This window comes from Pongo pygmaeus, chromosome 18 (assembly GCF_028885625.2).
Source record: "Pongo pygmaeus isolate AG05252 chromosome 18, NHGRI_mPonPyg2-v2.0_pri, whole genome shotgun sequence".
Classification (NCBI taxonomy): domain Eukaryota; kingdom Metazoa; phylum Chordata; class Mammalia; order Primates; family Hominidae; genus Pongo; species Pongo pygmaeus.
This window is the reverse complement of record NC_072391.2, coordinates 7,315,544-7,340,266: the sequence shown is the minus strand read 5'-3', so window position 1 is coordinate 7,340,266 and position 24,723 is coordinate 7,315,544. Positions and strand designations below refer to the sequence as shown.

Sequence of the window (24,723 nt, the reverse complement as noted above, 5' to 3'; positions counted from 1 at the left end):
AAGAGAGAGGGAGGAGAGGATGGAGGAGGGGGAAGAGAGGAGAAGGAGAAAGAGGAGGGAAATAGGGGAGAAGGGGGGACAGGAGGGGGAGAAGGGGGGACAGGAGAGGGAGAAGGGACAGGAGAGGGAGAAGGGACAGGAGAGGGAGAAGGGACAGGAGAGGGAGAAGGGACAGGAGAGGGAGAAGGGACAGGAGAGGGAGAAGGGACAGGAGAGGGAGAAGGGACAGGAGGAGGAGAGGGACAGAAAGAGGAGGGGAGGACAATAATAATGAGGGGGAGGAAGCAGAGGAGGAGGGGTGAGGAGGAAGAGGGAGAGGAAAGGGAAGAGGGCAGACAGCAACTTCTCCAAGAGCTCGTATTCACGGTGGCAGCAGCTCAGTGGGAAAATCAAGGGCACTGTGACACAAGAACCTCCTGCTCTAACAAGCCAGATGCTCCTCTGAGCCAAGGCTCTCAGGAGCAGCGCCTGGACCTCGCTGGCCAGCACCGCAGACAAGCTGGGCCCAGAGATGAGCTCCCTGCCAGGGGCGGTGTCGGGAGTGACAGCTCCAGGAAGCGGCCACTAGGTGGCGTGTGCGCCTTATCTTCCTTCCCAGGTTTCCAGCCGCGGGAGGCAGAGGTTGGGGCTGGGGTTCCAGGAAGCCGAAGGTCCCTTCACAGATCGACCCTGAAGCCAGCCCAGGGGATGACAGAGCAGCCTGAGGGAGCAAGAACTGTCACCACGGTCTGCCCGGGAAGTAGGTCCACCATGTCCCTTGCAGGGCAGGGCTTAGCTTACAGGTGCTCCCAGAGAGACCCCGGGGCAGGGAGGGGAGTGGGGAAGAGCTCTGGGTTCAGATCCGATCTTGACCACAACAGAGGGTTCAGGTTCAAACCCTGGAGAGGCTGGAGACGCCTCTCAGCCCAACTTCAGGGGGGAAAGAAGCGTTCCCATTAACAGAAGCTCCACGGTGACCTGTTTTTAAGTACTGAACAACCATGCCACAAATAATTGGGGAGAAAAAAAAAGTTCACAGCTTAAAAAGCATTGAAGACCCCATTACTAACCCTGGTGGGCTCCCATCATGGGGCAGAAACCCAGATAGGCACTCATCATCTGGGGTCCTTTTTCCTAACGGGGTCCCCCAAGTTGATCCAGGCTCAGGTCCCACAAAATGTGGATCTGACCCCTTCTTGACACATAGAAAGGGCTCGATCCACAGTGGCTGACCAGCAAAATAGGATGGCCTCCGTTTTACAGATGACAAGACTGAGGTTCAAGGACCTATGGGAACAGGACCAAGCTGGGACTCCCACCACATCTTCAGAATGGCAGCCAGCTGACTTGTCAAAATACCACTCCAGTGTCCCTCCTGTCCTCATGTCTATGCGGACAGGCTAAATAAAGGCTCAGAAGGTGCCTGTGCAGATAAACATAGCTGTCTTCATAGCTGTCTTTAGAGCAAGTAGACTTGAGCAGTACACACCACTCACTCTTTGAAGCTCTAGGGTCTATCAAGCACACACCAAAAACTGGCAGCTTTGCCTCTTAGCTTGTCAAAAAAACTCAGCTGCTGGGTGCAGTGGCTCCTTTCTTTAATCCCAGTGCTTTGGGAGGCCAAGGCAGGAGGCCTTTAATCCCAGTGCTTTGGGAGGCCAGGAATTAGAGACAAGCCTGGGCAACATAGTGAGACTCCATCTGCACAAAATAAAAAGAGCCAGATGTGGGAGCATGCACCTGTAGTTCCAGCTACTTGGGAGGCTGGGATGGAAATATCACTTAAGCCCAGGAGTTCAAGGCTGCAGTGAGCTATGATGGCACCACTGCACGCCAGCCTGGGCAACAGAGTGAGATCCCATCTCAAAAACACAAAAACAAAATTGAGCTGAATGCTACATACTTTCTGTTGCCCATCATCAAGGAAATCTGGGTACAAAGCTCTGACCCCACCCATCTTTTATCACTCTTCTCTTCCAAGTACCCCTCACAGCTCATGGACCAAACCCCCAGCCTCCCTGCGCTCTTCCTCCTCTGCCGTGTCACATAAGTCAATGGGTGTGCATTGTCCCTTTGTCTAAACGATAAGCATATTATCTTGGCCAGGAATGGATGTTGCATGTTTTTAATTTGCACACCTTCACTCACCCATAGCATCTCACATCTAGATTTGCATTCAGTAAGCACTCAATAAATGTGTCTTCTTCCTGCTGGTACAAAATATGTACAGGGGGTAGGAGTGGAATGTTGACAACTGGAAAATGAAAGTGTTTCAGAATTATGGAGCAAATGAACAGGGAGATGTACTGTCTATATTAAATATACCTCTGAAGAGCCTTAAAAGAAATCAATGAAGCACAACATCAAAGTCCCAGGGAGTGATAAATCAGGAGCCTGATAGACAAAAGTGCATCTGAAATCATTTAAAGTGCACCAGAAATCATTTATGTCTGAGTAATTAGAACACATTGGAACGATTCTGTGCCATTCAACTGAAATTAAGCAACATAATGTTTATGAAATCCCCATGGACTCCGGGAGGAAAACCAGAGATGAAAGTTGCATTGAAGATTCTACCCACCGGCCCAGAGCCCTCCTGCATAGTCCCCAGGGGAGACCTAGGGGGAGATGAAGTTTCTGTTTAGTCCGTGTGCAAATATGCTTTTTTCTTCTAGTTTAAAAATGTCTGCAGTCACAGTTGTAGAGGAAAAAAAATGTCAGGCTTAGGCTGTACGTGACAGGACAGGATTCCCCAACCACCTGATCCCCACCTCCCAACCAAGAGGGAGTCTAAGCAGAAATGAGACCAGGTGGGCATCGTTCCTATAAGAAGGTGACTGTTCCTAGCAAGAAAAAGGCTAGGCTTCTTTCTCAGTGTTCCTACAGAATTTGACACTCCCTCCACAGCCCCACTGACAAAAGTGGAGGGAACTGACCTCGGTCAAAGAGCTGGGACCTTGAAAGGCAGCATCAAGATTAAAAAAAAAGTCCAAGGAAATTCTGCAGGAGGAAAATAGGAGATGAAGTAGTCAGAGAAGAAAGAGGGACTTCTATGCTCATCCATAGAATCCAGTCTTTAGATGCTGGCTGGGGAAGAAAAAAAAACCCATCTACCTTGATTTTGGGAGTTAAATACGGATGACAGAACCTTGAACTTGGAGATGTGCAAAGAAGCCCTCAGGCATCAAGTGATTTGCGATCTTTCCACTCAGTGATGGAACCTGGCCCCATAAACACGACCCCAATATGGTCCTGCTACTGGACTGCCTCCTCCCATGAAATGATGGTCTGAATTTGTCCATCAAATGAGACTGACATGCTGGTGTCTTTATCAGATCACAGATAATGAGAAAGGAAAATTTCACTTGGAGTGTGACTCTCTCATTACTCTCTCCCCTCAGTTTTAGACCACAAATCTCAGCCTCTGGGAGCCATAATGAGGGCTGCAACCCTGTGCCATCAGCAGATATGAAAGCAAGTGGAAGATCCCTACATATGTGCAATGCAGGTGAGGGTAACGTTGCACCCACGTACAGAAATATGTCTACTTACCCTCCCTCTGCCAAGAACCTGGAAGGCTTATGTTGGGGAACCCACCCTCAACTGTGCAAATGCAGAGATACTACAGGTATATGTGTGTTCTGACCCTTGAAGGATGTCCACCCAGATGTTCGGTGTGGGGAGGTTCTTCTGAAGCCTGTAGGAAGCTTTGACCATGCCAACAACTGTTTCCTATCTTGGTACCCCTGAGATTCTGTCCCCTGCTCCAACTGAGGCCCCTCAAAGAAACCTGAGGAATCTTCACAAAATGCAAATCCAATCACCTCCTTGAAAACCCGTCAGGGCCCTCCCCTAGCCTTAGTCCCATTCTCATGGGCCCTTGAGCTTCAGTCTTGTCATCTGTAAAATGGAGTTCATTCTACCTTGCTGGTCAGCCACTGTGGATTGAGTCCTTTCTATGTGCCAGGAAGGGGCCAGATCCATGTTTTGTGGGACATGAGTCTAAATCAATTTAGGAGACCTTGTTAGCAAAAAGAACCCCAAATGATGAGTGCCTAGCTGGGTTTCTGCCTCATGGTGGCACTGAGATCTTCAATGCTTAGGGTTAAAGACCAGCATCCTCACCATGGCCTGGCCTCACTGGAATGCTCCTCCCTCCCTGAACTCCAGCTACTCTGGCTATCTTTTAGCAGTTCCTAAAACTCCTCTGGCCACAGGGCCTTTGCACATGCTATATCCTCTGTCTAGAATGCTCTACTCTCTCCTGACCTTGCCCTGTGGCCTTGAGACCTCAGTTCATGAGCCTCCTCCTGGAAAAACCCCAGACATATCCACCATATATGCCCGGTTTTATTACAAAAATCTTTCTCAGAGCCATTAACTACCTTGTGAAGCACTTTTCTTCATTTGTAGATATCCTTTTGTATGAGTATCTGCTTAATCTCTGTCTCACTAAACTGTAGGCTCCAGGAGGGTGGGTCCTAGTGTGTCTTGGCTTGTCACTATAACCTTAGCAGCTTCACCGGACCTGGCACATGGTGGCGGCCCAATATTGCATAGATGGACAGATGGAGTGGTGGATGGGTGGATGAGTAGATGGGAAAGTGGGTGGGTGGGTGGACGGGAGAGTGACTGGGAGAGTAGATGGATGGATGGGGGAACTGATGGGAGAGTAGATGAATGAATGAATGAATGAATGAGAGTGGAAGGGAGAATGAATGAATGGATGGGTGGGAGAGTGGTTGGGTAGGTGGGAGAGTAGACGTAAGGATGGCAGGAATTATGGGAGAGCAGATGAATGAATGAATGAATGAATGGGATGGATGGGAGAGTAGGTGGGTGGGAGAGTAGATGGATAGCTGGATCAAGGAATATTTCCATCCCAGCCTCCCAAGTAGCAGGGACCACAGGTGCGTGCTACAACATCTGGCTATTTTTATTTTATTTTTTGTACAGATGGGGTCTCACTGTGTTGCCCAGGCTTGTCTAATTCCTGGCCTCAAGTGATCCTCCTCCCTTGGCCTTCCAAAGTGCAGGAAATACAGATATGAGCCACCACACCCAGTAGCTGAGTGATGGGAGAGTAGATGAATGGGTAGGTGGGTGGGTGGATGGGTGGGTGGGTGGATGGATGGATGGATGGATGGATGGATGGATGGATGGATGGATGGATGGGAGAGTGAAACGAAGGGTGAATGGATGGATGGATGGATGGATGGATGGATGGATGGATGGATGGGAGAGTGGGTGGATGGATGGAAGAGAGAGTAGGTGGAGGGATGGATAGGAGAGTGGCTGGAAGAACAGATGGATAGGTAAATCACTAGTTTTTGTTGATACTGGTTTATAAAATTGATCATTTTTGTCAGTTGAAAGAAGTTGAGTACATAGAAGTGCAAAGCGAAAGGCTATTGAAGAGAAAAGCCAGCATAGGAGCCAAGGAACACAGCAGCAACAACGCTGGCACGGAGGCAGATCCACCAAGTCATTCATTTGTTCTGTTAGACTTTCTGTGCTCTTACACGTGCAGGCACTGAGGTGATGCTGGGGTTGCAGTGAGCTGTCGAACTAGATGTGTCAGAAATGAGAAAGGAGATGAGAGAACAAATTAGAATACAGAGTGATCGACACTTTGATGAAGGAAGGAGATGGGGCCTGGGGTCCATAAAACCCACTGCCAAACCAACCCAGACAGGTGAGTAATAACCCACCCTAGATAAGCCAATACCTTAAAGATGAACCCAAGATTTCAGGGGAAGGGAGGCAGGGAGACTGAGTGGATTTGGGTTGCAGATGTTGCCAACAGAGCACATGTGGACCAGTGAGAAAGCACGCCACACCAAAGGATGTAGATGATGGCTCCAGTAGTCTGCTGGGGAGATATGGAAACAGACCAGGCTGGAGAGAGACACAGAGGCTACATCATAGGATGCTCTGTAAGCTGTATCAAGGAGTTTGGATTTTAGCCTGATAACCACAGCCCAAGACTTCAGCGTTAAAATACTCAGCCAGCCAGGGACTAGAGGGATCTGATTTTTATTTATTTTTATTTTTATTTTTTTAGAGACAGGGTCTTGCTCTGTCACCCAGGCTGGAGTGCAGTGTTGCAATCATAGCTTACTGCAGCCTCAATCTCCTGGGCTCAAGCGATTCTCCCACCTCAGCCTCCGGAGCGGCTGGGACTAAAGACATGTGCTACCATGCCATTAAATTTTTAATTTTAAAATAATTTTTCTTTTAATTTTCTAATTTATCCCTATGTTTCCCAGGCTGATCTCAAACTCTTGGCCTGAACTGACTTCCTGCCTCAACCGACCTCCTGCCTCAACCTCCCAAAGCACTGGGATTAACAGCATAAGCCACTGTGCCCAGCCTAATTTTTATTTTTCAACTTTGTACATTATGGTGTTTTTAATACCCCTGCCCAGACCGCAGTTTTAGGTAAACCCCCATCCTGCCTATACTCATGTTCCTGTTCCCTTTCCTAGCTGTGTGACCTCGGGAAGGTCACTTGCTTCACTAGGCATCAACTTGCTCTTCTGTTAAATGGGGACAACAGAACCCCGTAAGACACTCTGACAATCACATGAGGCTATGTGACTAAAACATGGGCCTAGTACATAGCGAGTGTGCAGCAGCTGTTCACTAGTCTTTCAACAAGTAGTGACTGAGAGTCTATTACATGCAGGCACAGGCATAGGTGCTAGGGATACAAGCGTGAACAAAACACTGGTAACAGGATAGGCTGATGGTAACAGGATAGACTGATGGTAACAGGACAGACTGCTGGCATATTAGAAATTCACAAAACCCCTGCCCTCCTAGTGGCAAGAGGTACAGCAAGCCAGCAAGTAAGTAAAATACACTGGATGTCAGAGGGTGGCACTCAGTGTTGTGTGAGCATCAAAGCAAGGAAAAGAAGAAGGGTGCTGAGCAGGGCTTAGAGAGTTAAAAAGAGCCATCAAGGAAAATGTCGCAGAGAAGATAATATTTGAATAAAAACTCAAAGAAAGTGAGAGTACAAATTATGCTGATGTCGGTTTTGTCCTCCACCCCGCCCCCACCGTCTCCGCACAGTCCTCTGCTCCCCACCCCCACCTACCCTCTCCGCAGCTCCTAGAACAGTGCTCGGCACAAAGTAGGTGGCTGATAAAAAATATTATGATATTAACAAGTCTTAGGGAAAAGCATTTGTGGTCAGCGGAACAGCATGTGTAAAGGACACATGGCATGAGGACCATGAAAAACAGTCAAGTTGAAATGCATCAGGACACTGGGGGCTGCCTTGTACATGAGGGTTTGGATGCAGGTCACAGGGTCCCATTTGGTTTGGCCAGGCTCTGGCCTGGAGTGACCCTGGGTCAACCTTGGCTGACATGGTGGACATCTCTACATGCTTGACACCTGCCACTACTCCAGGACGATCCTGCCCTTTGTCTCCACATGAAGGAAATAGCCTCCTTGGATAAAAGCCTGGAAGCTGACCTCTCCTCTGCCCCCAGCAGGCTGACTTTTCCCTAGAGTGGAAGGTGACAGGCATTCACATTCCACACCTGTCTCAGACAAGCAACAGAGAATGTAAGATGGCTGGATGGGTTTTGCTGGTAATGGGATAGACTGATGGCATATTGGAAATTCACATTTAAAATACAGCTCTCCTTTCTGTAAAATGAGATAGCATCTACTGATTCGGGTAATGAGTACATAACTTAAATGCAAGCCATGGGAGTTTAGAAGAAGGGCCCAGGTAGTTTCAGGTGGTTCGGCCCATTTGGGTACACAGCACAGAGCCCTCTCCCCTCCCTCCAGTAATTTTATTTCTTAGCAAAATCATTACTGAGAATATTGAACTCCCTTACAGAGATGTATTTGCTCCCCTTATCTTCCTTCCGTCTTTCTTGATTAAAAGCTATGTGTGATATTTGTAGTTATCAAACATCAATATTTGGCATGGATTTGCGAAATGGATATGGGGGGAAGAAAGGAGTCTGACCATTTCTGTAAAGGGTAAAACCTTGAGCAAACAGACTGCATTTCTTATTAGGGGCACTAAAGAGCAGAGATACATTTCAGAAGGGACCACTCAGACTGCACCCCAGCAGGCTTTGTGAAACCAATGATCTGGGCTCAAAATTAGATTCTGGATTTCATCAGGAAAGCCAGCTACCTTCAGAGGATAGGGGATGGAAGGGAGAGTTAAGCAGTGTATCTCACAACTGTTAGCCCTACAACTATTACAGGGCTTGCAGCCTTGTAAAAGACAACTCTAGCACTCAAACTGGACAGAGCTGAAATAATCAATAATAATAATTAAACCTTCTCTAGTGCCCTCTCCTAAGGCTTTACCTATATTAACTCATTGAATCCTCATAACAACTTGATTTATCAATTCTGTGTTACAGATGAGAAAAGTAACAGCACAGAGAAGTCAAGCCACTGGCCCAGCCTTCCACAACAAATAGGTGGCAGGGCTGGGATTCAAGGCTGCAGCCCAGTTCCCAGCCATGCACAGAACCACTTCGCCATAGTGCCCCTCCATCATGTGGCCACGTGTGGACCCCCACACCTCCACAGCTTCCCAGAATCATGGTATGCTATGGTTGCTCAGAGGGCTGCTGCTGTTATGGAAACAGAGCCCTTGGTTCCCGTGCTACACCCTTGCGACATTGACCCAGTCAGCTGAGACTCAAAGTGCCCCTCCCTGAAGTGGGGGTAATAACAACCACACTTGCCCCCGGGGTGTTATGAAAATTCACAAGGTATTCACTCAGAGAATGAGCGTCCAAGTGGGATTCATAGTCATTGCTGCTAGGAATGAGCACTGGAACAACCACTTTGGGCAACTTTTGGACAGCAGCTACTCAAATTAAACATGTGCCTACTCTGTGACCAAAGAGACACACTCCTAGGTATATTCCCCAGATAAATGAGTACCTACGTCCACCAAACAACAGGTGCAAGAGTGCACATAGCCCCAAACTAAAAACAACCCCAATGTTCATCCATGGGAGAATGGAAACATTATAGCCCAATCATACAATGAAATACTGTCCAACTATTAAAAAGAGTAGCTAGTGGTGCATGCAATAGCATAGGTGATTCTCCTAGGAATGCTTTTGAGGGAAAGAAGGCAGATACATATGGACTGCAGGGGTCCATTTATAGAGATTTCAGAAATGAGCCCAGTGGAATTAGAAAGGCAGTGACCTCAGATTGGGGCAAGTAGTGTTGACAGAGAGAAGTATGAGGGAGCCTTCTGGCATAGTTTAAATCAACAGAGCTGACACTTTCACTCATTCATTTCAAGAACAAGCCTTACTGAGCACCCACTGTATTTTAGGCACCCCATCAGGAGACAGGAAGGAGAAAAGACCTTCACTCCCCATCTGTAGTTCAATGCCAACATTGAAACCTGTCAGTATCATCACCGTGTCTCCAGGGGGCACAGCCATCCTCAGAGATTAGGGGAAATCACTAAATAGATTTCCCCTCTTATCTGGCAGAAAGCAGCAGAGAGAAATGGCAGGGATGTTCCTCGGAACAGCAGACCCTGCGCTGGCTGTGCCCGAGGTCAAGAGTGCCACTTAGCATTTCATCCCAGCAAGTCCAGCTTCCTTTAATCAGAACCACGTGGCCAACATCACGGGTGATATTTTGAAGGGAAAGAATTTAAGCCTCCATGTCTCACTGCCCCGAGTATCAGCTTTGTCCTCCTGCTCCTAATGCCGTTATCTTGTCCGCACACTTGGTTTTCTGCCGAGCAGATGCTGTAGAAGGCACATTAGCAGTGAGAAGCAGAGCGTGCCCAGGAGTCTGGGCGTAGAGCTGGTGACCCCTCTGCTCCCCAGCCCACTCCAGCAAGGAGACAAAGTGAAAAATACCCAGGAGGGACCAAGCCTTCCTGCAGCCTCCCAGCCTCCTAAGCCAGGTCCCAGGGAGGTCTTTCTAAAATGCAAATCAGATCCAGACAATCACCAGCTTAAAACCTTTCAGTGGCCACACACTAATCACAGCAAAAACTCAATTTCTTAACTACTATGGAGCACTGGGGCATGCCTGCTTCTCCCGCCAACCCCTGACATCCCCACTTCCAGACTATAACAGACCCAAGTTCATGCCTATGTTTCTGCTGATTCTGTTCCTTCTACCTGAAGCCCCCCATCTCCTGCAATCAGTGTTATGACTCCCCCTTGTCCTTCAAGACTCTGTGTATCACCTCCTCTGTGAAGCCTTCCCTACCTGTTTGCACCACCACTCAACTTTATATTCTTCCTACACTACAAAGCAATCAGATTGTGCCTCAGTTATGGGCTACTTCTTATTCATCCTGTGTCCTCCTCACAGACTGCAAGCCCTTTGAGGGCAGGGTTTGAGTCTTATTGATATGCATATCTTCCAACTCTTAGCAGTGACTGTGATATAATTTAGGGAGTTGGGGGTGGAATGAGGAAGAGATGAGAAGGAGAAGTGATGGAGAGAGGAGGTGAGTGAGAGAGGACGTGAGGAAGGAAGGGAGGGAGGAATGAGGGTGGAGGGCATTTTGTGGTTGAAGAGCAACACGACCAGAGTGACTTAGGAAGAATCTCTGAACAAGGCTTTTCTGATGACTCTGGATGAATGGTTAGGAATTTGGATAGTCAGATTTGAGGGGAGAATTCGAACAGAAACGATAGCCTAAACAAAGGTCTGCAGCCAGGGAACATGGGGCACGGACACTGGAGGACAGGGTGGGAGGACAGTAGCAGATAAGGTTGGAGAAGCCACCAGATAGTATCCCAATCCCAAGCATGAAATCACAGGACCTTTCTCTCTACTCTCACATCATAGAGAGCTGCTGAAATATGCTGGAAAGGAGAAGCCATGGTTCAGCAAGTGAGCTGATCAGACAGTGGGTCAAGTAGAGACATGCCACGGGCAACCTCTGCTAACTTCAGATTGAGAGTAAGACAGTAAAATGCCAAGGATGCCAGGGAAGAGGGAGGACAGCTATGCCTGTGAATATACAGAAAGAAAAGCAACGGGAAAGGTGGGCCAGTTTATGGGTTCCATGATGGCTGCTACAAGTCTCTATGAGACACCTGGAGTTGGGACGGCATCTGTGTTGGCACTCTCCCCTCCTGTTTTCAAGGCAGACATTACCAATCAAGAGTACCACTCTTCTCTCCTATACCCAGGAAGACATTACTAATCAATGGTACCACTTTCCGTTCCTATACCCAAGGCAGACATTATTAAACAAATGGCACTACTCTCCCTTCCTAGATCTCAGGCAGACATTACTCATCAATGGCAACACTCTCCCCTCCTAGACTCAAGGCAGACTTACTCATCAATGGCACCACTTTCCCCTCCTAGACCCAAAGCAGACATTACTCATCAATGGCACCACTCCCCCCTCCCAGACCCATGGCAGCCATTACTAATCAATGGCACCACTCTGCCCTCCTATACCAAAGGCAGACATTAATCATTAATCATCAGTGGCACCACTCTCCCCTCCTATACCTGAGGGAGATATTACTCATCAATGGCACCACGCTTCCCTACTGAGTACAGATATAGCCTTGGCATCCTTGACCTGGGACTGGGTCTAACCTCCACTCCCATCTGACTGCCATCTATAAATGAGGTGTTACCTATTCTCCATACATGGTTACAGGCACCATAACCTGGGATCAGGGATGTGAGAGCAGAAAGAGCCTGAGAAACCCTCATTTCACAGACACAGAAGCCAAAGTCCTTGGAGAGCTGGTGGTGGAATCAGAGATGAAATCCAGTCCAATGTGCCCCATCTCTTTCTTCAACATTCTGCTGCATCTTGGAGGGTAAAACAGGGAACAATCCTGTCAGCAGTCACAGCAACTAGAAACCAGAGCAGAAAGGACAGGCAAATCTGCCTCATGAAGAGACTGGCGTCAAACCTGAGTCAATGCTCAGGGGAAATGAAGGCTGGGTGAGTGGGTGTGTGTGCGCAGGCTGTACAGAAGGGAACAGGAGCTTCACTTCCATCCCTCTGAACAACACAGATCACTTTTGCTAAATTCCAAAAGGTGGCAGCATTCCATCAAATATTCATTTGCTGAGACTGCAGCAAGGGACATCCTACAGAGGTGACATGGGCAGGAAGTTAAGACGTCCAGATGACTAGGGGATAAGGAAGTCTGGAGGGTCAAACACTGATGTGGTCTGGTTCCTGGGGGGCCCAGGAGCCCCTTTTCTGCAAGAAAAAGGGAAAATGCTGGAGAGAAACAGCAGCACACTTGGCCCCAAGAAGAGGAGAAATCCAGACTCATCTCGGGACTGTATCTGCATGGACAGACCTCAGTGAGGTTCCATGATCAGTAGCATGTAGGCAGGACCCACGACTTACTTCTAACCAATAGAAAAGATGATGGGCACGCCATGATTATGTCAGGACATATGTATACAAGACTCCATGTTGCTAACATGCACTAGAGAGACACTCCCGGGAAAAGCACACTGTCACATTGTAAACTGCCTGTGGAGAGGGCCATGTGGCAGGGAACTGCAGGCGGCCTCTAGGGTCTGAGGGCCTGCATCCTACAGCCACAAGAAATTGAATTATTCCAACAACCAGTGAGCTTGCAAAGGGACCCTAAGCTCCAGATAAAACCCCCAGCTCCTGCCAACTCCCTTGCCTGCAGCTTTGTGAGAACCTAAGCAGAGAACCCAGTTCAGCTGTGTCCAGACCTATGACCAATTGAAGCTGTAAGATGGTAGACAGGTGTTGTTTGAAGCCACTTAGTCTCTTATAGTCTCTTAAGCAGGCATAAAAAATGAATTTTTTGTATTCTTATTACAGAAAAATACAGGGGTTATGAAATCTGGCTCTGGAATGAGGCAGAACAAATTAAAAATTTGAGTTCTTCCACTTAACTGCACTATGCTTGCTGCCTTGGGTACAGAAGGGGGAGAATGACACCATTGATTAGTAATGTCTGCCTTGAGTATAGAAGGGGGGAATGGCACCATTGATTACTAATGTCTGCCTTGGGTATAGGAGGGGAGAATGGCACCATTGATTAGTAATGTCTGCCTTGGGTATAGGAGGGTATAGTTTCTACTATATCAAGAAAGAGAGAAAAAATAATAGTACGGTTCTTACACTGGACAGCATCACTTCCACGGGTTCAGGATGCATTTGCTCCAGAGTGAACCCAAAAGGAAACACGTACCTGCAGGTTTCTCACTCAGTCTCATTCCCAACTGCCTCTCCATCATGTGGCCACATGATCCCAGATGACTGCAATGTTTAAAGACAAGTATGTTTCATTCATCCAGCATGCCACCTCAACACAATCACTTCATCTGGCATCTAAGCGAAGACCCTCATTTTTTCTAATAATCAAGGAAAGTGTGGCTGTATTTGATGTATCGAGGGGCAGAAAGATTGGTCTCCAACAGGACTTGCGCAAGTAATTGACCAGGTGTAATTTTTATGTTACCTGATGACTCTGGAATTAACTTTGCATCTAAGACACAGGTTCCCAGAAATGCTCCCTGCATCACCAAACAGAACCTGCTGGCCTTGCTCTCAGCTCAATGCAGCATGGGAAACAGCCCAATGTGGGTCTGAATTTCAGACTGCTTCCCCATTAGCTATGAGACTGTGCAAGCCACGCCCTTCTGAGCCTCAGTTTCCCCACTTGTAAACAAATAGTTTGAATAGGTCTTCCCTCCTTGGACTACTCTGGGGAGAGAAAGATACAATGCCTGTGAAATGGTGGGTGCAATGCCAGGTACTTCCTAGTTCCCAAAGATGCTGGCTGTTATGATTATTTTATTCCGAATGCTGGCAAAATATACTTTCTGCATCCAGAGAAAGCCCTTTCTGGGACACAATGCCAAAGCAGACAGGTGGAGGTCAGAAAAAGTAGAGCTGACTGGTGCCACACGGCAGTGAGTAGGAAGGGCGGTGAGATGCCATGACCTGGAGCATTCTGCCTTCCGGAGCAGGCAAGGACCAAAGAGTCTATCTAGAGGCCACCATTTAGTCTTGTAAACCCTATTTTCACTCTTCTAGAGGAACATCACAGCATTTCCATGACAACTGAGAATGAAGCTTGAACGAATATGCCGTCAGCTCTCCTGGAAAACCTTCTTAACAGTCCAGAACACACTGCTTAATTTCATAAATAGTTATTACTATTACTAGTATTAGTATTATTATTACTACTGCATTATTACTACTATTACTACTACTGCTTCTTACTATATTACATTTATTACAATTACATTACTAATATTATATTATTACTACCACTGTCAAAGAAAATAACTGCTCACTATAGAAAAAAAATAAGAGTCTAAAGGAAAATGCAAAAACCAGTAATTTAGTTGAACTTTCCATCTGCCTTTCTGACATCTCTCTGCACTCAGAGAAAGGGAGATCTATGAATACAGTTTGCACATAATTGGAATCATATAATACAGGCTGTATTTCTCACTCAACAATAAGTCATGTGCATCTTTCCAAGTCAATAAACATAAATCCTCACCACGAAATCCTAGAAGCAGGTGGAATTGGACTTTATGGATACACACAACTGACTTAAACTATCCCTTATTGAGGGATATTGAGGGCACATCTTTTTAAAAATTATTTGTGCTACTACAATCATTTCCTTAATTTCTCACACTTGTACAATCATCTCCAAGGTGCAAATTCCCAGAAGTGTAATTGCTAGATCAAAGATGGAACACATTTTACATTTTGACACATGTGAATGTGAGGCAATCTGCCATCCAGAGATGGTCAGGCCAACATATGCTGCCTCCAGTAGAGGTCGTGAAAATGACTGCTTCTACCCATGACACATTCCAAGGCAAGACAGGAGGCTGACCTGTGAGAGTCCAGCCAGAAGGACCCAGCCCATCAGCCCTGCTACAGTCAGAGGCTGGAGATGCAGGAGCAGGTTAAGGCAACTGGATCCTCACAGCATGAATCTCTGCAAACCTAGAAGACTCTACAGCCTCCAGAGGAGAAACCAGCAGGATACCATCATCCCTTCCACTAGAGAGAACACATCAGCCTCCATGAGTGAGGTTGGGGGCCAGGAAATACCTGACCCAACCCAAGAAAGCTGAAAATCTAGCAGGCAGAAGCACTATTCTAAGCACTGGGGAAATGGAGCCATCTCAGACACCTTTGATCCTGTTGTGGGCAATTAGCTTTTTCAACTACTTTCCCTTCAAAAGCGTCTGCACCACCAACATCAAGTCTCTTTAGTAAGTCACTTTCCTGCTCCACGCCTCATTTCCCCAACTGCAAAATGGGTTTAGTATCTTTCTTTTCTTTCCATAGACTCAGTGTGACATTACAAGCATCCTGGGTGGAACTGCAAGACATAGTTATTTCAAGATTATGAAGAGTGTGGTGGCCAACCTCCAAGATAGCCCCATGATCCCTCCTCCAGGTACTCATGCCCTTGTATGGTATGCTCCCACAATCTTCTGAGGATTTGGTTGTATGACTGATCGAATACAGCAGAAGCGATGGCATAGGACATCTGAGGCTACGTCATCTAAGGGATACACAGGAATTCACTCCCATCCTCCCATGTGGCTTCTACTTTGCTCTTAATCTCTCAGATCTCTCACCCTGGGAGACACCATCCACCATGTCCTGAGGACACTCAAGCAGCTCTGTGCCCTCCTGACAATAGCTGTTAGGTGAACCACCTTGGGTGCAGACCCTCTAGCCCCACTCCAGCCTTCAGAAGACAGCAGCCCTAGCTCATATGGGACCCTGAGCCAGACCACCAAGCAAACCACTCCCAGATTCCTGACCCACAGAAATTGTGAGATAATGAAAGTCTGCCGTTTGAAGTCACTAAGTTAATTGTAGTTGTCACAGGCAAGAGACAGCCAATACAATACTTTCCTGCTTCATACATCATTTTTCCATCTATCCAAAATGGGAAGAATATTTCACAGACTTGATGTGAAGCTGCAAGACTCCTGGTACTCCACTGATGCAGTTGGGTCAGAGGGTAAGTCCAGACTGTGTGACCATGGGCAATTTGAGTTTTGGTTTCCTAACCCACAAAATGAGGATAGAAACAGCACTCACCTTACGGAGTCATTGAGAGGATGTTAAAAGAACAGAGAATGAACATTTGGTCAGCTGAAAAGTGTGATAAGAAAGTTGGGTGTGTGGTTGTCATTTTTCATCATCCTTTTCCTCTTCTTCCTCTTCTTCTTGGCATCGCAAGAAAACACTACTTTCGGATGACCCATTAATGAAGTTTATTATAAAAATCCAGCCTGGAAAGTCATTTTGGGGGAATAGACAAGCACCAAGCAGTGCGACCTTAGAGATTCCAGTTTGCACCAAGGGTCAGTATAGCTCACGCTCAGGTAATTTGTTTTTTTTTTTATTTTTATTTTTTTTTTATTTTTTTGAGACGGAGTCTCGCTCTCGTCCAGGCTGGAGTGCAGTGGCACGATCTTGGCCCACTGCAAGCTCCACCTCCCAGGTTCATGCCATTCTCCTGCCTCAGCCTCCTGAGTAGCTGGGACTCCAGGCACCCGCCAACCATGCCTGGCTAATTTTTTTTTTTTTTTTTTTTTTTTAGTAGAGACAGGGTTTCACCATGTTATCCAGGATGGCCTCGATCTCCTGACCTCTTGATCAGCCTGTCTCAGCCTCCCAAAGTGCTGGGATTACAGGTGTGAGCCACTGCACCCCGCCTAATTTGTTTATTTTTTGTAGAGATGTTGCCCAGGCTGGTCTCCAACTCCCGAGCTCAAGCAATCCTCTTACCTTGGCCTCCCAAAGGGCTGGGATTATAGGTGTGATCCACTGGGCCTAGCCATGAACATCTTTTAATAAAAGAATTTACTCTCAGCCTTTCACTTACCACTATCACAATGTCTCACCATACCTACATTATGATTTCCATCCTGTAATTTCCATACCATTTTTTGTCTTTGAGTCAACTCACTTTATGTTAAACTTTTTTTGAAGGAAATTTCATACCACTGCCATTAACGGAAAGCTAGTAGTGATGGCTATAAAGAGAAGATCATCATAAAACGAAATACACAATGATGAATACCAAACAGCAACAGTCTATGTGCCACTGGAAGGTGCCATCTCAAGGTCACCAACAACACACAAACAGGTCACACTTGGGGAATGCACCACACCATGATTGCATTGCCGAGAGACGGTACATGAGTGATTTCAGAAGTATCTGTGCAGGGAACTTCCTGGCCTCTGTATCCATCGGTTACAGATGAGGGATGCACGGGAATTCACTGCCATCATCCCACGTTATGTACCCCAGTGACTCCGAGCCCAATGCCACGATGCAGGACCCCAATGCCACGATGCAGGCCTAGTAAGTGTCCTTACTAGGGCACTTAGTAAGCATTCCTGTCCTTACCAGGAAGACAACCCAATGACATTCGACTTCTTTCACGTGCTCCCACAACCTGGGGCCATCACACCAGGGGTCAGAGGGACCAATCTGCAGCCTTGTCACCAACCACTGCGCCCCAGATCTGTCTGCCAAGTGGACCTGGTCTTTTTTAGAGGACAGAATACAGGTCTCACACCATGTACCAGAGGCTGGGAATACGGCCCAGGTGTTTCCTAATAGAAATTGTGCAAGTGCTCGGGAAAATTTATTCCCCTCAAACCCAGTTATTTCTCCAGCAAGATCAGTTTCAGGTAAAAACCATTCCCGGTGATTGATGACCGAGACCAAAGAGGCTGAAAAGGATGCAAAAGTAGTTTCAAAACCTAATCTGTTCAGCAAAATGCTTCTACTTACGGAGTCTTGCAGACTGTTCTTGGCACCGGGGAGGAGAGTTGAATTTTCAGACTTGTAGTCCTGGCAAAAGCAAACAAATAGAAAAAAAGGTTGGGGAAGCTGGGTTGAGGGAAAAAATTCTAACCTGGAGTAACCCAGTTTAGCACGACCCAGAACGTCTCACCACGTTTAGCCACAGTACCCTCTGTCTCTCCACCCATCCCCTGCAAGAGTTGAGACCTGCATTGCCCTGTGCAATGGCCACTAGCCCGATATGGCTACAGAGCCCCGTGGCTAGTCTCATTGAAATGGGCTGTATACATAAAATACTCACTGAGTTTTCAGGACATGATGAAGAAAATGAATATAAAATACCTCATTAATATTAATATTTCACTAATATTTTTATATCGATTACATGTTAGAATGATATTTAATAATATATAAAAATAAAATATATTGCTATGTTTAAAAATGTCAATATATTAAGACTATCTCAAAGGAAATTTATTATTACAATTAATTTCATCCGTTTCTTTTTACTTTTTAATGTGGCTACCAGCAAACGCTAAATTGCATCTTTGACTCCCCTGACACTCCTGAGGCAGTGCTGGTCCGGATGTTTCTCAGTGTGGGCTCCTCGTCCCAAACCAAGGATGCTGGGGTCCCTAACCTTCCACCTTCCACTCCAGCAACAGTTTGCATCTAGGGAGCATCTGCAATGCTATGCACTAATTTTTTTTTTTTTTTTTTTTTGAGACAGAGTCTCCCTCTGTCACTCAACCTCCCAAGTTGCTGGGACTATAGGCGCCTGCCACCATACCTGGATAAGTTTTTGTATTTTTAGTAGATACAGGGAATCACCATGTTGGCCAGTCTGGTCTCGAACTCCTGACCTCAGGTGATCCACCTGCCTTGGCCTCCCAAAGTACTAAGATTACAGGCCTGACCCACCACACCCAGCCACTGTGTATTTCTTGTGCATTTTCACCCTGAATCCTTACTAGGGTATTAAGAAGTAGGTCTTAACCTCAGGCCCGTCTTACAGGTGAAGAAGCAAAAGAGAGGCTGAGGGACTTGTCCAAGGTAACACAGCACTCAGCAGGGCTGCAGTGGAGCCTCAGCTTGAACTGAGCATGCCTACTGCAAACACCGGGATGCGAATCACCATCGTGGTATTCCCAAGGCTTTCATCCACCTTTCCACGAGGTACAGCACAGGAGCATGTTAAAGCTGGCCACCATCAACTCTAGGGAACTGCTCCTGCCTCAAAAGTGTCAGCAATGCCTAAAGTTCTACATTGTCATTAATCAAAAGTCAGCAAGGCCGAGGCGGGCAGATCACCTGAGGTCAGGAGCTCCAGACCAGTCTGGCCAACATGGTGAAACACTGTCTCTACTAAAAGTACAAAATTAGCCAGGCAGTGGTGGCGAGCGCCTGTAATCCTAGCTACTTGGGAGGCTGAGGGAGGAGAATCGCTTGAACCTGGGAAGCACAGGTTGCAGTGAGCCAAGACCGCCACCATTGCACTCCAGCCTGAGTGATGAGATCAAAACTCCAACTCAAAAAAAAAAAAAGTCAGCAGGCTTTGGCCTGGGGTCACCCCTTAAACTTCCTGGGCAGAGAGAGGGCCGTGTGTGTCTCAAGCAAGACCCTGTCTCAAAAGAGAGAGGGTGGGAGAGAAAGAGGGAAGGACGGAGAGGTGCAGAGAAAGCGGGAGAGAGGACGGAGGAGAAGGAGAGGTGTATAAAGAGAGAGAGAGATAAAGATATAGACAGAGACAGATATCAAAAGAGAGAGAAACAAAGGGGGACAGAAGCTACCTACTCTTTCCTGTACCAGCCACAAGAATTACTCAGACCCACCCACAGAGTTCTGGGATTTCTGTTTCTGTACAACATTTCTGAACTTATAATGAGAAGACACATATTTTATTGTTTCTCTTTTTGCAGTTTTCTAATTGGTTATGGAAAAATCTGGTGACCAAGAAATCAAAAATGTGTTTGTTCCCCTCCCTCCTCGACACAGAGAATGGAGCTCATGCCACATCCACCCTCCAGTTTACCGAAGTGAACAAATAAACTTAAACACAAATTGTGTCCCCTGCTTCCAGTGACTGTCTAAAGTAGTAGCCTGAATGGGGAGAGAAGGGAGAGGAGGTTGATGCAGTGATTTTGCTGCTAGATACGCCAATTCTCCTTTGAGAGAATGTCCATTGGTCTGAGAATGTCTGGCTTTTGTCACTTTCTTTTCAGTCCCACTTTATAGATGGATCAAGAAAAAACTGCACTTGATCAACGAGTTAAGCCCAATAGCAGATTTCAACCCAGTGACAAGACCCAAGTGTTACTAGATGCCCTGGGATCCCCTATCTACAGTCTGGTCCTTTCTTTGAGAGGGGCCTCCCTCCAAGACTCACAGGTGACCCAGCACCTTGCCCAATTCTATCCAGTCTAGGAACACACACCTGCCCCAGACAGCATGAATCAATCTGTCTTTCTCAGGAACAGAGACCCACGGAAATGGTCATTGCATTGTGTTGGACTTCGTAAGTCCAAGACCTTGCATGTGAAGCCGGTATTGGCTTCATAGCAACCACCAGCCTTAGGAAGGTAAAAATTAGGTTTGAGTCAAAATTAAGAGTCTTCCAGGGGAAGCTGATTGCAAGAAGAGAGAATAGAGGATCCAGGCAACCAGCATCCCAGAGCCTGGAAAGAGACAACTTAGGACACACACTCGAGTACGATCTTACTTGGAAACCTAGCTACCAGATGAAATTCCTATCCAGCTGCCCCTGCAGAGCCTTCTTCCTCTTTGCCCCTTCCTCACTTCCCAGCCCCTTTCCCCTAGCTAGGGGCTTTCCCTCTCCACATCCCTCAGCCTGAGGTCCCAGAGGCCTGGTGTCCTCTTTAGCTGACTATCTCTCATTGTGCCGCACTTCCATGTCATTTTCATCAGGAGCACAGGAAGCCTTCACTCCTAGGAGACAGAAGATGGCACCAACTCAATCTGCTCTTCTCAGGAGACTTTTTCTGCCCTTCCTGCCACTTTTACACCTCTCCATACCCTGGAACTGGACATGCACCCTAACCCTAGATTAGCACCCTCCTTCTTAACACAGTCCTGTGTTATCTGAACAAAGCAGCAAGCTCTATGCCCAATCCCATGTGTCCCTATTTCCCTCAACTTGAAAACAGAGACAAGCACATATTAACATTCTAAGTCTGACTGAGTTGGGGAAACAGAGCCAAGAGAGGCAGCAAGGGACGTAGTGGCTGTCTGACACTGCTACGGTTTTCAGAAAGCCCAGGTCTTTTCCCTGAATTCTTACAATAAGCCTCCATATCATTTGAGCTGGCCTGATCCATTCAGATGAAAATTCTGCAGAGAAGATGTGATCTGCAACTCTTTTTAGATCCCAAACCAGGGTCCCGAACCAGCTGTCACTCTGGTCGCTGTCTGCCGCTCTTCTCTTCCCCCCAAGTTCTGCTCCCTCATTTTCCATCCACTTGTTAGAAGTCTAGTAGTCTTCCCTGGAAATGTATGCCCTCTTGTGCCTCAGTTTATAGCTTTCGAAAGCTGGGACTTGAATCCCTAGCAGCAAGGATTTAGCCAGTTAAGACAATGACACAGGCAGAGATCCCGGATGGGCCATCAAACATCATCCAATACAGATTTTTCATGGGCTGCTGTCAGCTCCCAGAGGTGACATTAGAAGGTGATATTCTTTGCATAACAACCGCCTTTAAAGAGTCTCTTCCCGATTGGAAATGGTTTTTTTGTGGTTTTTGAGATGGAGTCTTGCTCTGACACCCAGGCTGGAGTGCAGTGGCACGATCTCGGCTCACCGCAACCTCCACCTCCCAGGTTCAAACAATTCTCCTACCTCAGCCTCCTGAGCAGCTGGGATTAGAGGTGCCCACCACCACACCTGGCTAATTTTTTTTTTTTTTGTATTTTTAGTAGAGACGGGGTTTTACCATGTTGACCAGGCTGGTCTCCAACTCCTGACCTCAAGTGATCCACCTGCCTCAACCTCCCAAAGTGCTGGGATTACAGACATGAGCCACCACATTCAGCCACACTTTTTTGTGTATATAAATACTTACATAGACATGTAAAAGGAAAATAAATCTTGGGGGCCCCCGAATCACTAAGCTAAAGGGAAAAGTCAAGCTGGGAACTGTTTAGGGCCAACTTGCCTCCCAATGCATTCAAAGTCACCCCTCTGCTCACTGAGATAAATGCACATCTATCTGATTGTCTCCTTTGGAGAGACTAATCAGAAACTCAAAAGAATGAAACCATTTGTCTCTTATGTACCTCTGACCTGGAAGCCTCCTCTCCCAGTGTCTCCCTGTCTTCCTGTCTTTGCTTCAAGTTCTCCCACCTTTCCAGATGAAACCAATGTTCACCTTGCATATATATTGATGTCTCATGTCTCCCTAAAATGTATAAAATCAAACTGTGCTCTGACCTTGGGCCGATGTCATCAGGACCTCCTGAGGCTGTGTCACAGGACTGTGTCCTCAACCTTGGAAAAATAAACTTTCTAAATTAACTGAGACCTGTGTCTCAGATTTTCAGGGCTCACAGACATATTCATGTAATCTTGTGAGCGTTTATGTGCCTACCTATGAATAGGCACATCCAGATGTATCAATCTTTGTATCTATAGTCACATAGAATAAAGACGTAGGAGGTGGAAAAAAATAAACACTCCATCCTACAGGTTAACAGAAGGCCAAGACGATGGCCAATCAAAGCTTCCTGAGCAATGGACAGAGGGTGTGGGGTCAGGGTTGTGGTTCTGGGTGCATGATGAGTTCCCAATAATGGCACCAGTAAAACCTACGTGGACCAACATTATGCAAAGCTCCAAGCCAAGGCCATGGCTGACCAAAGCCTCGTGAACAATGGGCAGAAGGTATGGGGGCAGGATGGGGTTGGTGCATCACAGGTTCCTACGGATGAAGCAAGGAAACCTTCAAGGACCAAGGTTGTGTAAGACAAATGGGGTCAGTAGCTCTGTTACAGGAAAGGGGTCCCGATCCAGACCCCAAGAGACGGTTCTTGGATCTCACAAAAGAAAGAATTCAGAGTGACGCCACAGTGCAAAGCAAAAGCAAGTTTATTAGGAAAGTAAAGAAATAAAAGAATGGCCACTCCATAGAGCAGTCCCCAGGGCTGCTGGTTGCCCATTTTTATGGTTATTTCTTGATGATATGTTAAACGAGGGATGGATTATTCACGCCTCTTATTTTCAGACCATATACGGTAACTTCCTGACACTGCCATGGCATTTGTAATCTGTCATGGCGCTGGTGGGAGTGTAGCAGTGAGGACGACCAGAGGTCAGTCTCATTGCCATCTTGGTTTTGGTGGGTTTTGGCCGACTTCTCCACTGCAAACTGTTTTATCAGAAAGGTGTTTTTTTTTTTTTTTTTTTTTTTTTAATTATACTTTAAGTTTTGGGATAGATGTGCAGAAAGTGCAAGTTTGTTACATAGGTATACATGTGCCATGGTGGTTTGCTGCACCCATGAACCCATCATCTACATTAGGTATTTCTCCTAATGCTATCCCTCCCCTAGCCCCCCACCCTCTGACAGGCCCCGGTACGTGATGTTCCTCTCCCCGTGTCCATGTGTTCTCATTGTTCAACTCCCACTTATGAGTGAGAACATACAATGTTTGGTTTTCTGTTCCTGTGTTAGTTTGCTGAGAATGATGGTTTCTAGCTTCATCTATGTCCCTGCAAAGGACATGAACTCATGCTTTTTTATGGCTGCACAGTATCCCATGGTGTATATGTGCCACATTTTCTTTATCCAGTCTATCATTGATGGACATATGGGTTGGTTCCAGGTCTTTGCTATTGTTTTATCAGCAAGGTCTTTATGACCTGTATTTGGTGCTGACTTCCTACCTCACACTGTGACTTAGAATGCCTTAACCATCTGGGAACACAGCTCAGTAGGTCTCAGTCTCATTTTATCCAGCTCCTATTCAAGATGGGGTTGCTCTGTCCCCTGCACCTCTGACAGCTCTAAAGTCTACCAGGCCGCCAGGGACCACTGAACCCTAAAGTTTTCTGACCCCAGGGCTGTGACATATCACCTTGGGAATTCTGGAAGCCAAGAGAAAGAAAGCAGGCTGAGGAGCCTATGAGGCCAGATCATGGCTGTTGGATGAACACAGACCACACACATTTCCACCACATCTCAGAGACTTCCTTCTTGGAGGCAAAACATCAAAATAACTCCTTAATGCATGGTCCAAACAGAGGACATAACATAATCAAATAGATTTTTATAGCCTAGCCAACATGGTGAAACCGCATCTCTACTAAAATACAAAAATTAGCCAGGCATGGTGGTCGGAGTCTGTAATCCCACCTAATGGGGAGGCTGAGGCAGTAGAATCGCTTGAATCCAGGAGGCAGAGGTTGCAGTGAGCCGAGATCATGCCATTGCACTCCAGCTTGGACAATGAAGCAAGACTCCATTTCAAAAAAAAAAAAAGATTTTTATAATCTCAGAGTGGTAGTGAAGATCCTTCTAATTATGACCCCCAAACCAAAAGCCTTAAAACAAAAGATTTAAAATTCTGCGTATATAAAATTGTATGCATGAAAAAAATATCATAAACAAAGTAGAAGACAAAGGGCAATCTGAGAAAATTAAAACCCCCTGAACAAAGAGGTAACATCATTTATAAAGAGCTTCCCCCCAATCAATAAGTAAAACACCAAAGGAAGTCCATAGAAAAAAACAAGCAAAGGAAATGTACAGATGATTTCACAAGATTGTCATGCAAATACCTCTTATGCACATTAAGAAATCCTCATAATCCTTATAATTAAAACTTCAACCATAATAAAAGAAATGCAAATAAGGCAATATATTATTTTTTACTGAGACTGACAAAGAAGAAATTTGAATAAAGCATGGAAATTATAAGA

The 24,723-nt window shown here is 46.5% G+C and overlaps 1 protein-coding gene and 1 long non-coding RNA gene across 22 annotated transcripts in view; one reads left to right on the top strand and one right to left on the bottom strand.

Annotated features, from left to right (window-relative positions):
- Nucleotides 1-24,723, bottom strand: part of RBFOX1 (RNA binding fox-1 homolog 1) — a 2,494,239-nt gene that overhangs the window by 2,108,412 nt on the left and 361,104 nt on the right. For 20 of the 21 annotated variants that reach the window (XM_063655277.1, XM_063655281.1, XM_063655270.1 and 17 more), the window contains exon 3: nt 17,781-17,840. The exons of the other annotated variant lie outside the window; for it this stretch is intronic. In XM_063655277.1, coding sequence (XP_063511347.1) covers nt 17,781-17,840 — 60 coding nt within the window. The remainder of the gene's footprint in view (nt 1-17,780; nt 17,841-24,723) is intronic. 21 annotated transcript variants of the gene reach the window in all.
- Nucleotides 615-15,798, top strand: LOC129015076 (uncharacterized). The gene is made up of 3 exons (XR_008494504.2): nt 615-739; nt 5,510-5,674; nt 15,305-15,798. It is a non-coding gene; the product is annotated as an uncharacterized LOC129015076 (long non-coding RNA).